This window comes from Cynocephalus volans, chromosome 8 (genome assembly GCF_027409185.1).
Source record: "Cynocephalus volans isolate mCynVol1 chromosome 8, mCynVol1.pri, whole genome shotgun sequence".
In the NCBI taxonomy this organism is placed as follows: Eukaryota; Metazoa; Chordata; class Mammalia; order Dermoptera; family Cynocephalidae; genus Cynocephalus; species Cynocephalus volans.
In genome coordinates, this window is record NC_084467.1 from 28,345,819 (window position 1) to 28,359,088 (window position 13,270).

The window sequence follows — 13,270 nt, forward strand, 5'->3', positions numbered from 1 at the left end:
CTTTCAACGCTCATGTGCTATTTAGTTCATGAAAAGTACTATGGCAACAAGTGACTGCTTTCAGGCAAGCCTGACTAGAGGTGGACAACAAGCAAGCTTTGTGCAAAAAGGCCTTGGCAAGCAAACCATCCCTTCGCACAGACTGTGCTGAAAAGATGACAGGTGGTTTCTCAACCATCCCTGAGCTGAATGTGTGAGAAGTGACTCTAGCTGACTGATGGGAAGGTCACAAACCACTCTGGTCCACCTGAGTCACTGTGAGCTAGAAACCCAACGACCTTTTCTTTGAGAAATGATCAAATGGTCTTCATGTTGATCACATTTTAAGATGACAAAGGCATTACCTTGGCTACAAATTCAAGGAATAAAAAGAAAATCTACAAGGATACTTCAAAAAGTTCGTGGAAAGACAGAATTGAAATAATATGAATCTGTCCACGAACTTTTTGAAGCAGCCTCATATTACCAACAAATACAGAAAACACTATTAAGAATTTGTGCCCGTATATCTGCCACTCTCCAACTTCTCCCCCAATTTCTCTGAAAATGCAAAACAAGATACCTTGCTATTGCACTGTGATCTACCAACAGTGGCTCATTTAAAAAGAAAAACAGAATTTGGTTCCCAAGGTGGAAGAGACTGGTAGGGTTTAAACCTGGAACTCTGTGGACAAAGGCACATATCTCTGGAAAGAGATCAGAAAGAGCCTATCACTTCCGGTTCTCTTTCTACATGCTTCTTCTAGGCTCCTGGCTTTCTTGTGTCTCGATTACTACACATGGTCCTCTCAGCATGGCCCACTTGGAGAAGCTCTCTGGTACAGAGGCCATTGCATGGGCCAAATTGCACTGTGGCTCATGTGACTCATGTTTCCCCTGCCCAGCCTGGTGTTCCAACTAGAACACTGTTGGAACAAAGGGGGTATTTTGCTACTAAAACCTTTTACTATATTGAACTAGGAATTGCCCAATAAATATATTACCAAAAAAAAAGAATGGGAATTAAAAACTCCAAAGTCAAATCTCCCTCTCCTTGGAAGTCCTGCAGAGGGAGCAATGGAGACACAGCCTCGGCTGGAAACACATACCTGGCTTTACTGTCACATTCACGTAGCCTTCCCCATGGGCATTTTGACCATCTACAATCACTTTGAATTCATACAAGCCTGGAGTGAGCTGCAGAAGTGAGAAAAGATCTTTTAGACAACCACAAAGAGCAGCAAGTATATTTAAGATACATATCTGAACTTTACCATGCTGGATCTTGCATTCTTTTCTTGCCCTGTTTCCAAAATGAAAAAAGCAAACTAACTAAAGAGATGAAACAATGAGTTAAACTAAACCATAGCTTTTAATGTGAATATTATGACTAGCTGACTCTAGAACAACAGAAGGGATTTCAATATCTCTGTACTCCCATTTTCTTTTCAGAAGAATATTAAGGGCCCAACCATCCTACTTTACAGAGTTATGAAACTAAAATAATCTCTTCAAAGAAAAACATTTGTAAAGATACCAAATAATTCCCAAATATCTGAGTATTTTTCCCTCCTGATTTCCACTAACTATATACACACAATATAGAAGGGAAAGAAAACCAAAAATTGCCCACTACCTCACTATTCTAACACACCAACTCATATTTCTCTATTTCCTTCCAATCTTTGACCATATACAAAAAATAGTTTTGTATAGTTCATTCATTCAACAAACATTTATTGAGAACCAGTCATGTACCAGTCATTGTCCTAGGCTTGGGGTTTGGAGATGAATTAGATAAGATCCCTACCTTCAATGAGCTCATATTTCAATGGTATTCAGGGTCTAGCTAAAATCAAGGTGTCAAACTTTTTATCATCCCTTCTTCCATTCATTTAGTACGAACACTTTCCTCATTATGATATAGTCATTTTAATATTCAGCTTAATGACTATGGAATAGTACATGAATGAATGTGTTATAATTCACAAAAGTATTCCACATTGTGGGATACTTCGGTTGTTTCCAAATTTTTACTATTATGATCAATGCTGTAATGAACATCTTCCAGGCAAACGGTGGGGGTGGGGTGGGGGTTGCTTTTTTCTGAATTATCTTTTTTGGGTAAATACTAATTGACTGCTAGTAGCATTTTTTACGTCTTTGTCCTTATAATGCTCTCCTTCCTTGGCTTTCACTTCTCTGCCCACTTCTCTTTCCCTTCAGCTTCCTCTACCTGCCATCCCTTACGTGACACTGCTCCCCAGGATTCTAAGCTCAGCCTGCTTATCTCTCCACCCTATATACTCTCCCTGGTTGATCTCATCTATTACTATGGCTTCAATTATCATCTGTTAGAGGTTGATGTGCAAATTTTTCTCTCTAGCCCAGACTTGTCTCCTAATCTCTACCCCTTTACCCACAGCTACTACTAACTGAACAACTCCACTCAAATGTCTCACAGGGACCTCAAACTCATTCTGTCCAAAAAGGAATTAACCACCTGCAAACCTCCCCCAAACATGCTCTTCCTTCTATGCTCCTCATCTCAGTGAACGTCCACTCAGGTGCCCAAGCCAAAAATCTAGAATTATCCTAGACTTCTCTTCCCCAACATCCCCACCCAGTTCATCCATCATCAAATGTTCTCCAGTTGACCTCCATATTATTTCTCAAACCCACTGACTTGTCTTCACCCACACTGCCATCACTTAGTTTTTAACCACTCATCATGCACAGTTACTAAAAGCATGGGCTTTAGAGATGGAAAGCTCCAGGACAAATCTACTGTTTAATAGCTTTATGAACTTGGGCCAAACCACTTCATTTTTCCAATGACTAAAAAGTTTTGTAATTTGTCTTTTTATTTTTATTTATTTATTTTTTATAAAATCTTTTATTTATTTATTTGTTTTTTAGTTTTATTTTGTCAATAAACAATGTGGTTGATTCTTGTAGCCCATTACCGAAACCTCCCTCCCTCCTCCCTCCGAACAAACTTCTTTCTGTTTGCTTGTAGTATCAACTTCAAGGAATTGTAATTGTCCTGTCTTCTTCCCTCCCCCACCCCAGGTTGTTTGTGTATTTATTTATTTATTTTTAGCTCCCACAAATAAGTGAGAACGTGATATTTCTCTTTCTGTGCCTGACTAGTTTCACTTAATATAATTCTCTCTAGGGCCGGCCCCGTGGCTTACTCAGGAGAGTGCAGCGATGGGAGCACCAAGGCCATGGGTTTGGATCCTATATAGGGATGGCCAGTGCACTCACTGGCTAAGTGTGGTGCAGACCACATCGTGCCGAGGCTTGCGATCCCCTTACTGGTCAAAAATAAATAAATAAATATAATTCTCTCTAGGTCCATCCATGTTGTTGCAAATAGCAGTATTTCATTCTTTTTTATAGCAGAGTAGTATTCCATTGTGTAGATATACCATATTTTCCATATCCACTCATCTGATGATGGACATTTGGGCTGGTTCCAACTCTTAGCTACTGTAAAAAAAATATGGAACGCTTCACGAATTGCATGTCATCCTTGCGCAGGGGCCATGCTAATCTTCTCTGTATCATTCCAATTTTAGTATATGTGCTGCTGAAGTGAGAACAAGTTTTGTAATTTGTAAAAGAGAGATTAATACCTGCATCTTGGGGCTGTCATGAAGATTAAAAGAAATAATTATATAAAACAATTAGCACCATGTTTGGTACATTTTATGAGTTCAACAGGTGGTTTTTAATTTTTTTTTAGTTTTTTTTTTTTACTCAGGCTATTGTCACTTCACACTTAAATTTTTCAACAGATTCCTCACTCGTCTTCCTACTTTGAATCTTATCTCTTCCGATCTGCAGTCAGGGTGATCTTTCTAAACTAAAAATCTGAACAATGTCTTTCTCCTGCTTAAAACCTTTCAAAAGTTTCCTATTCCCTCTGAATAAGAGTCAAAGTCCTTAATCTGGCATACAAGGCTCTGCTCCTCTGGCCCCTGCCTCTCTCTGACTTACTTGTGCCATTGCCTTTCTCAAACCTTAGGGTCCAGTCAGGCTATAATTCCTTTTTTTTTTTTTTTTTTTAAAGATGATCGGTAAGGGAATTTTAACCCTTGACTTGGTGTTGGCAGCACCATGCTCACCCAGTGAGCTAACCGGCCATCCCTATATGGGATCCGAACCTGTAGCCTTGGTGTTATCAGCACCACACTCTCCCGAGTGAACCATGGGCCGGCCCAATAATTCCCTTTTCCCCACATTTTCTCTATCATTTTTGGCCCAGTGGACATGTTGCTTCTTCTACTTGGGGTATTATCCCTCTACTCTTTACCCAGTAAATCAGTCACCTTTCATGACTCAACTAGGCAAACCCTTAGAAATCTACTCTAATGACCCCCTGCACTGACCTAGTGTATCACCTGTTATAATTACCTGCTTCCTTTCGTATCACCAACAACAATCTATTGTTCTTGAACATTAAGATTATGATTAATTCACTGGTAATCCCCAATGCCTGCCACATAATAAGTGTACAATAAATAATTGTTGAGTGAGTGAATGAATGAGATGGCTAGGCCAAAGAATACAAACATTTCCATGGCTCTTAATGACTACACTGAATCCCAAAAGGACTGAGCCAATACACACAGTCATGTGGCCACAAATAACCTAGCTCATCTCCCAAATTCTAAAATCCTTATGTTACTCTTTAAAGCTGTTTCGTGTATCTTTTCAGCTATTACTACCATGCTGGTACAGTCTTCTCACCATAAATGAAAATTTGAGAATCATACACTAACAAATACTGGATGTCAGCCAGGCTTTTGGAGGATTCACTTCTGAAAGACTGTTCCCAACTTAAATGTAGACAGAAAACTCTGTATTATACATTTTAGAAAAAAGTCAACTTCCTCTATCTTAGCCCTGCAAGTGAAAGGAGGCACATTCACCTTGGATAGTTTGAGGATCTGGGAATGTTTCCCTTCCATTTCTCCACTATAGTCTTTAGGATGAGTAATCAGCTGCCAGTCGTAGGTGTAGGTTTCTCCTATAGAAGGGCAGTTACAAAAATCATGAAAACACACACCTACACACAAAGAGGACAGCCACATAGCCTGCCAATAACAAATCTCTTCTAAATCTTGACAAGGCCTTAGTTTTCAAAATTTCACCCCAAAGCCTGTAGGCAAAACAAACCATCCGCTGAAAGAAAGGGTGGATTCTGCTGGGTCAGCTACAGTTATGGCTTCTTCCACTCTCTCCCAGCAATGCTCATTCCTGTCCCATACCCACCCTCCCCAGCACTAAATCTCCCTAAAAATACCAGGTTGCTCTTGGTGTGCCATCTCACTGAAAATACATGCCTTACCAACCACTACAGATGAACTCATTGGGAACAAAGGCCATTTTCTTGCAAAACTTCCCTTGCAACAAAGAACAGCAATGACTTCTAAATAACATGGTTCAAAAATAGCTTTTTACAGAGTGCTAACAATGCTCGTCTCACTGAGGTCATCACACCCTGGTGAGTTAAAAGAGCTACTTCATTCCCGCTGAGCTAAATAACACACTGCAGAAGATGGTAGGGGATGGCCCATTTAAAATAGGCCCTACAGAAATTAATTAAGATCAAATGAAGCATTAAATGGTCCTCATTTGCAGCTCAGACTGTATAACTGGGTAGGGCAAGGGTAGAATCCTATTATCTAAATGGAATCCTTCCGCAATAAAAGTGGTCTTAAAAATTTTTTTGGAAGAAAATGAATCTCGAGCTAGGGAAGAGTGGGATTTGGTAGGAAAGTTTAGTTTAAGTTACTACTCAAAACTAAAAAAGAAAAAGAAAAAAAAAAAGAAACCTCAAATGCTTAGCAGAAAATGATCGTCTTTTTCTTATTTCATGAGTTCAAATGCTGAAGTTAGCACACAGAACCTAATTCCAAGATATCCTTCATCTGAAGACCAGATTTTATTTTATAAGCCTGGAACACAGGATCTTCCTTCCTTCCTCCAGCCAAAAGTAGTATTGTTTTGGTCAGTCGTCAGCCCCAGCAGCTCTCGCAAATGTGTAATGTAGAGGTTGGGTTAGGAGAGGAACAGGAAAGAAGCAGAGGAAGGACCTGTGCTAAGAGACATTTCCTCCAATCACTGTTGGAAATTTTTTCCACACAGAAAACAGATACACTAGTTTGGGAACTGGTAATTTTATAATATGTAAGGCTAGCAACACGAATTTCAGAAAAGGACAATATTCCTAAAAGCTCAAGGGATGAGCTTATGTCATACAGGCAGAAATTTGCCCAAGAGTAGGAACAACTGAGTGTAGGTCTGTTAGACAGAATACTGGTTGTAATGACTTAGGACAGTGGTTTTGAAACCGGACCTCCAAACCCTAGGAGGGACCCTAATGGGCTGCCATGGGTGGGGCTGGGGGATGAAGAACATGCAGAGTTGGTCCTGCCTCATGGCCGCCAACCTTTGAAAAGTTTGAAACCATCCATCTTGTGTATCTGATAAAGGCTGAAAAACCTGGGGAGAAGCGAGTTGAAAAGAATCTGTTTCTGAACTGATGTGCTTTGCAATACTAATCTATAAGGTGATCGTAACTCACAGAAATGTATATGCAAAAAGAAAAAAGAAATATATGTGCAAATATGGATTAGAAAAGAAAATACAGGGCCGAGCCCGTGGCGCACCCGGGAGAGCGCGGCGCTGGGAGCGCAGCGACGCTCCCACCGCGGGTTCGGATCCTATATGGGAATGGCCGCTGCACTCACTAGCTGAGTGCCGGTCATGAAAAAGACAAAAAAAAAAAAAAAAAAAAAAAAGAAAAGAAAATACATTAGAGCCAAGCGTATCTTTCACAAAACAGTGGAAATGATCACAGCTTAAGGCAGTTCTTTCCTAACCTCCATCTTCAAAGGCCACCAAGTCCATTCACCCTAACTTACCATCAGAGGAAGAAAGGAAAAAGCTTCTCCAGGGCAAAGTGGAATTAACTAAGAGTGAGACCTCAATTTGAGAGCAGAAATATAGAATAGAGATGGCATTTTGGTTCTGGAAAAGTACTTTTTGTATAAATGCACTATTTGGTATTAGACCCAGAAATTTGGAATACTGTATTGGAAACATGTGTACCTAAAAGGGAAGGACATCCTGAATAGGGAAGGACATTCTACTTGACTAACCTATTAAGGAGAATAACATAAACCCAACACAATCAATTTTCATCAAAGTATGCTTCACTCATGTCATAAATAGTCAAGTGAATACGTGTGTGCTTATAAGTCAAACTTTGGTATACTAATATATACTTCAAAGGTGAAAGGGATGCTCATATTAGAATAGTTTTCTTAAATAATGAGTTAATCATCCCCTAATTTATATATTTTATAAATATCGATTTTGTATATCACATTGGGCTTGCCTTTTTTTTTCTTAAGTGACAAAATCTATATTAGCAGTAGTTTTGAATAACTTCTCTTTAAGTTCTGTATCTGCTATTTACTAGTTGTATGGCCGAAATAAATAAGTTAATCTGAGTCTCAGTTTCTTCTCCTTTAAATGGTATAATACAACCTAATAAATAAGATCTATGTTAATGAGCATCAGCTGTATGCCAGGCACTGAACTAGGTGACTTATATACTATCTCATTTTTCCCTTTAAAGGAACCTTATGAAGTAGGAATTATTACCACCATTTTACTGAGACAGAAGTGGAAACTTGGAGAAGTTAAGTCATTTGCTTAAAATCATTCAGCTAATGACTGGGTGGACTGGGATTTGAACCCAGGTTTGACATCAGAGAAAGCCTATGATCTCAAACCCTATACTATATTGCCTTTCATATTACATAAATATTTGTGCACATACACGCTATATCCTATCCTCAGAGGACTGAGTAAAAAGTAAATGGGTTATGTGGATATCACTGCAAATTAAAACATTATCCAAATATAAGGGGATTTTTACCTTCAGGTGGTTCTGGGAGAACATATGCGTTTAACTGAACTTCATTCTTAGGCAGGGTTATCTGGACACTCTCTCCAGCAGATACCACCAGTTCTTTTATAACTGGAAACAAAGTAAATATACAAGAGATAAGAACTAGGTCCAGACTGTCCCACCTCTCTCCTTCCGTTGTGAACAAACTCCTTTTGTGAATGATATTCAGCTACTGACTTCATTTCCTAATTATTTTTCTACTCTCTAATCTCCTGAAATTTGATTTTGCCCCAATTTTCCAGTGAAAAGACTCTTTCAAAGACATCTACAAACTGCTTATCAAATCTAACAACTGTGTCTTAATCCTCATCCTTCACCTCAGTGACATCTACACTGCTGACTGCCTCCATCCAAAAACTCTTGCTTACCACGACTCCGTATTACTCTACTTTTCCTGCTTTCTCTCCACTGTGTTTTAATTATGGTCTGCAAATGTCAGTCACAAGGCCTGCCTTACTTTCTTTCCATTCCAATTGCTACAACCACAGACTCATTGTTCACACTAGATTATTCCAAGAATCTTAACTGGTCTTCCCTCTGATAGTTCTTCCCACTCCAATCCATTCTGTCTTCCTAAAATACCCACCACTAGGGCCGGCCCGTGGCTCACTCGGGAGAGTGCGGTGCTGATAACACCAAGGCCCCGGGTTCGGATCCCATATACGGATGGCCGGTTCGCTCACTGGCTGAGCGTGGTGCTCACAACACCAAGTCAAGGGTTAAGATCCCCTTACCGGTCATCTTTTTAAAAAAAAAAAAAAAAAAAAAAAAAATACCCACCACTATTAGTCTTTTTAAAATACTTACCCACCATGCTACTCTCCTATTTAAGACCCCCAGCTCCCACACCATGTTTAAGGCCAAATTCCTAAACCTGGCATTAGGAAACTATCTTCTGATCTCACTGTCTCCCCCTTCCTACCTAATTCTGCCTCTAGTTATACTTATACTAATTTTCCCTCTGTGCTCTGCAGAAACCATGGTCTACTCTCGGGAACTTTGCTGAAGCTACTTCCTTCCGTTGGGGTGTTTGCCTTTCTTTATTCTAAATACACGACTTTGTTTCTAGCTTAAACCCTGTCTCCTCTCCAAAAAATCTTCCCAGACCATTTCAGTTCAAATGGATCTACTTTAGCGTTTTTGGAACACTCAACTCAGCAAACAGCTATATACTGTTTTCATACTATTCACGAGCTATCTCATATATGTCAGGGTTTCTCAATCTCAGCACTTTTGCCATTTTAGACCAGATAATTCTTTGTTGTTGGGGGGATTGTCCTAAGCACTGTAAAATGTTTAGCAGTATCCCTGGCCTCTACCCACAAGATGTCAGTAGCACTACCACCACCCAGCTATAACAACCAAAAACATTTGCAGACCACTGAGAACCACTGATTATATAAATCTTATTTCTCTGACAGTAATTTTTCATTTGGTATGAGACCTCAAAACTAGGAGAGCTTAAAGCAAATAACAGGCTGGCCCTCTCATATTTCTGGGAGGTGAGAAAGGCTTCCTAGACAAATGTGAAACTTGAGATCTATCTGCTTCTGCTTGAGAACATTGCACCTGGGGAGAATTGAAACCATCCTTTATGGAAAGCTTCAGAATTTGGATGCTCCAGGAGGTGAAATAAGAACTCTCTGAAGTGACTTCAAAAAAAGAAAGAAAGAAAAAAACCATTATACTGAGAGAAAGTGTAATGGACAAAAAAATGGGTGTTCAATACAGTACAATCCAAACCCCTCACTTTTACACCTAAACTTACAGGCATTCTGCCTGAATACAAAAATGATTTTAGTGCCTCAGGATTGAAACCCTAAAATTTCACATTATATTACCATCAAAGGAGATCCTATGAAATTAAAAACTGCCAAAAATTTGTTTTCACTGGCTTTGCTTCACTCTCTTGACTTTTTCAGGGAATAAAGATCACCTTAGTTACCTTGATTAACCATTTCCTTCTAATACCTTAGAAAAGTACCAGTGAAGCACAGACTTAAGACACAACACTCTATGTGTGTATAAATCTCCTTCTTGTGGGTTGCTTTAAAAATAAAGATGCTGTAAAAAGCAGAGAGACAAATTCTGACCCAGAACCAGCCTTTCAGAGGGCAAACAGGTAAATCATCAATCCAACTCTTTCTTCCCAGCAGCCTCTGTTTACTTAATCCCTTGAACATTACTTAATTGAATCTTTGTTGTTGATGTTGGCAGCTGGCCAGTAGGGGGATCTGAACCCTTGACCTTGGTATTATTACACTGTGGTCTAACCAACTGAGTAGCCTACCAAGACCTTAACTGAATCTTGTGCCTTTAAGTCACAGTAGAATCTACCCCTGGAAAAATGAGCCTTATAAACTTCCACAGGCTCGAGGCCTGCTTGGAAAGGTATCGGGAGCCCCAAGCCCTATGATGATAGGATTATTTTTTCTCTAACATACAGTATTCAAGTCATGCCTCCCTCTCTTCTGTCCTCTAAAAGCAAACACTTTGATCAAATGCTCCACTTCCCCATCCTGTCTCCAGGGGCAGGGGCAAAGGGCCTCACCTGGGTATGGTGCTGAGGTGCTCTGGAAAGAGGCCCGGGGGCTGGGGGTAGCATAACTGTAGGAGGGAGCCACAGGCAGAGGGGTAGCAACCTGAATTTTCTCAAGACTTTTTACTTGCTGAGTGCTGGGCAGAGTACCGGGATCCTCTGATGCTTCAGGTTGGATCGATACATTCTTTGGCCAATCAGGAATCTCTGCAGTCATGCCTGTGGTTAAGGGACTGGAGACTGTAACTGCCTTGTCGACCTAAAGAAATGCAAAAATTCATCTGAGTAGGCAAAAGTTACACAGATTTTCAGGTTATGTCTCATGAAATACCACATTAAATGTTTTCTTGAGAAATATAAAAATGTCAAAAATATTAAAGTAGTCACATAACCCAAAGAAAAATGGTGCTAAAAATGATATAAATCTTCTATTTTTTCTATGTAAATGGTTTTTTTAAACAAAATAGTAATAACCATATTATGTACACTTTTATCTTCTTTTCCTACTTAATATTTATATTCAATATTCCTACAAATACTTATTGAGCACCTACTATGCAACAGGCCTTGTGGATCCAAAACATAAATGAAACTAATCATTGTGCTCAACAGGTGGGGGAGAAAGAACTGAAAACATCATAAGCCAAAACAGCAAATATACTTATAAAAGTTACAAGGAATGACAGAAACACAACCTGAGGGTACTTAACTTTCTCCCTAGGAGAGAGAGAGGGTGTGGAGAAGGATGATTTTAAAAAAAGAAAAAGGCTTCCTGGAGGAGGAGAGTCCTAAGCTGAGTTTTAAAGGGCAAACAGTTGTTTACTACACAAAAGGCTGAGGGGAGAGAAAGAATAGGCAAACAAAATGAAATAAACTTCGTGTGTGTTGAGAACTGAGAACCATAAGCCAGGTGAGAGGTAGGAAGTGGTCTAAGATGACCTGGAAAGACAGGCAAGGACCAAACGGAAGAAGGCATTATATGCTACTTTAAGGAACTAGGTAACAGTGAGCAATTAAAGGGTTGTATGAAGGAAGTGACAAGGTCAGGCTTTGTAGCGCATGGGTTTGAAGAAGTAAGTCAACAGCAAGATACCACTTAGAAGGGTACTACGTTCATCCACATGAGAATGACAAGTAGCTAAACAGGGGTGGTGGTATGGACATTTTAAAATCTACTTAGTTGAAGTGTAATTCACATAAAATTAACTGCACACATTTCAAGTATATAAGGTCGATGTTTTGATAAATATATATAGCCATATAACACAATTAAAACAGAACATTTCTATCGGCCCCAAAAGTTCATTCTTGCCCCTTTGCAATAAATTCCTGTCTCCACCTCCAGGCTCAGGCAACCACTAATTTGTTTTCTATCATGGTTGATTAGTTTAGGCCTTCTTATATTTCATATAAAAGGAATCATATACATACTATTTTTTGTTTCTGGCTGCTTTCACTAAACATAACGTTTTCATGATTTATCCATGGTATTGTTTCAGTAGAATATTCTTTTTTATTGCTGAGTAATATTCCATTACAGAGACATACCAAAATTTGTTTTCCATTCATCTACTGATGAAGATTAAAATTGTTTTCAGTTCTCAGCTATTATAAATAAAGCTATAAGTGAATAAAAAATGTTTCTGTAAACATGTTTTAATTTATCCTGGGTAAATACTTAAGAGAATTGCTTGTTATATGTAAGTGCATGTTTAACTTCATAAGAAACTGTGAACTGTTACCCAATGTGGCTGTATCACTTTGCATTCTTACCAGCAATGTATGAGAATTCCACAGTTGCTCCACAACTTCACCAACACTTGGTATTCCTGATTTTTTTTTTTTTTTTTTTTTTTTTGGTCATTCTAGAGGTTCTGAAGTGGTATCTCACTGATTTAATTTGCATGCTCCTCAGGACTAATAATATTAAACATATTTTCATGTGTGTATTGGCCAGTCGTTTTTTCTTTGGTGATGTTTACTCAAATCTCTGTTTATTTTTTTTACAACGTTATTAAAGTATAATTGACATACATTGACCATATTTAAAGCATACAGGGCTGGCTGGTCGGCTCAGTTGGTTAGAGCGCAACCTTGTAACACCAAGGTCATGGGTTTGGATCGCCATACCAGCCAGTTGCAAAAAATAAATAAATAAAGCATACAATCTGATAAATTTTGACATATGCATATACCTATGAAAGCATCACCACAATCAAGATAATGAACATATTCATCACTTCCAAAGATTCCTCATGCTCCTTTGTAATCCCTTCTCCTCCCCACCCATATTTCCTAAGCAACCATTCTCTGCTTCTTGTCATTATAGATTACTTTGCATTTTCTAGATTTTTATGTAAATGGAACCACACAATATGTAATCTTTTTGGGGTCTGGCTTATTTCATTCAGCAAAATTGTTTTGTTATTCATCCATGTTGTATCAATAATTCATTCCTTATTATTGCTGAGTAGTGTTCTGCTATATGAATATACCACAACTTGTTTATTCTCTCACTTATAGATGGACATTTAGGTTGATTCCAGTTTTTGGCTATTACAAATTGAGCTGCTATCACCATTCTTCTACAAGTCTTTGTATGGACGTGTACTTTCATTTTTCTTAGGTAAATACTTGTGAGTAGAATGCCTGGTCATACGGAAGGTGTTATTTTAACTTTTTTATAAAACCGCCACACAGTTTTCCAAAATTGTTGTGACATTATATATCTACTACCTCACCAGAATTTGGTGTGGAAG

The 13,270-nt window shown here is 38.8% G+C and overlaps 1 protein-coding gene and 1 non-coding gene across 3 annotated transcripts in view; both read right to left on the reverse strand.

The window, feature by feature from the left end:
• KIAA0319L (KIAA0319 like) overlaps positions 1–13,270 on the reverse strand; it is an 85,642-nt gene that overhangs the window by 25,615 nt on the left and 46,757 nt on the right. For both annotated transcript variants that reach the window (XM_063104340.1, XM_063104341.1), the window contains exons 4-7: positions 10,524–10,770; positions 7,940–8,041; positions 4,920–5,017; positions 1,089–1,176 (exon numbers count right to left, since the gene is read on the reverse strand). In XM_063104340.1, the coding sequence (XP_062960410.1) occupies positions 1,089–1,176; positions 4,920–5,017; positions 7,940–8,041; positions 10,524–10,770 (535 nt within the window). The remainder of the gene's footprint in view (positions 1–1,088; positions 1,177–4,919; positions 5,018–7,939; positions 8,042–10,523; positions 10,771–13,270) is intronic.
• Positions 3,482–3,587, reverse strand: LOC134385304 (U6 spliceosomal RNA). Its single transcript, XR_010024296.1, has one exon. It is a non-coding gene; the product is annotated as a U6 spliceosomal RNA (small nuclear RNA).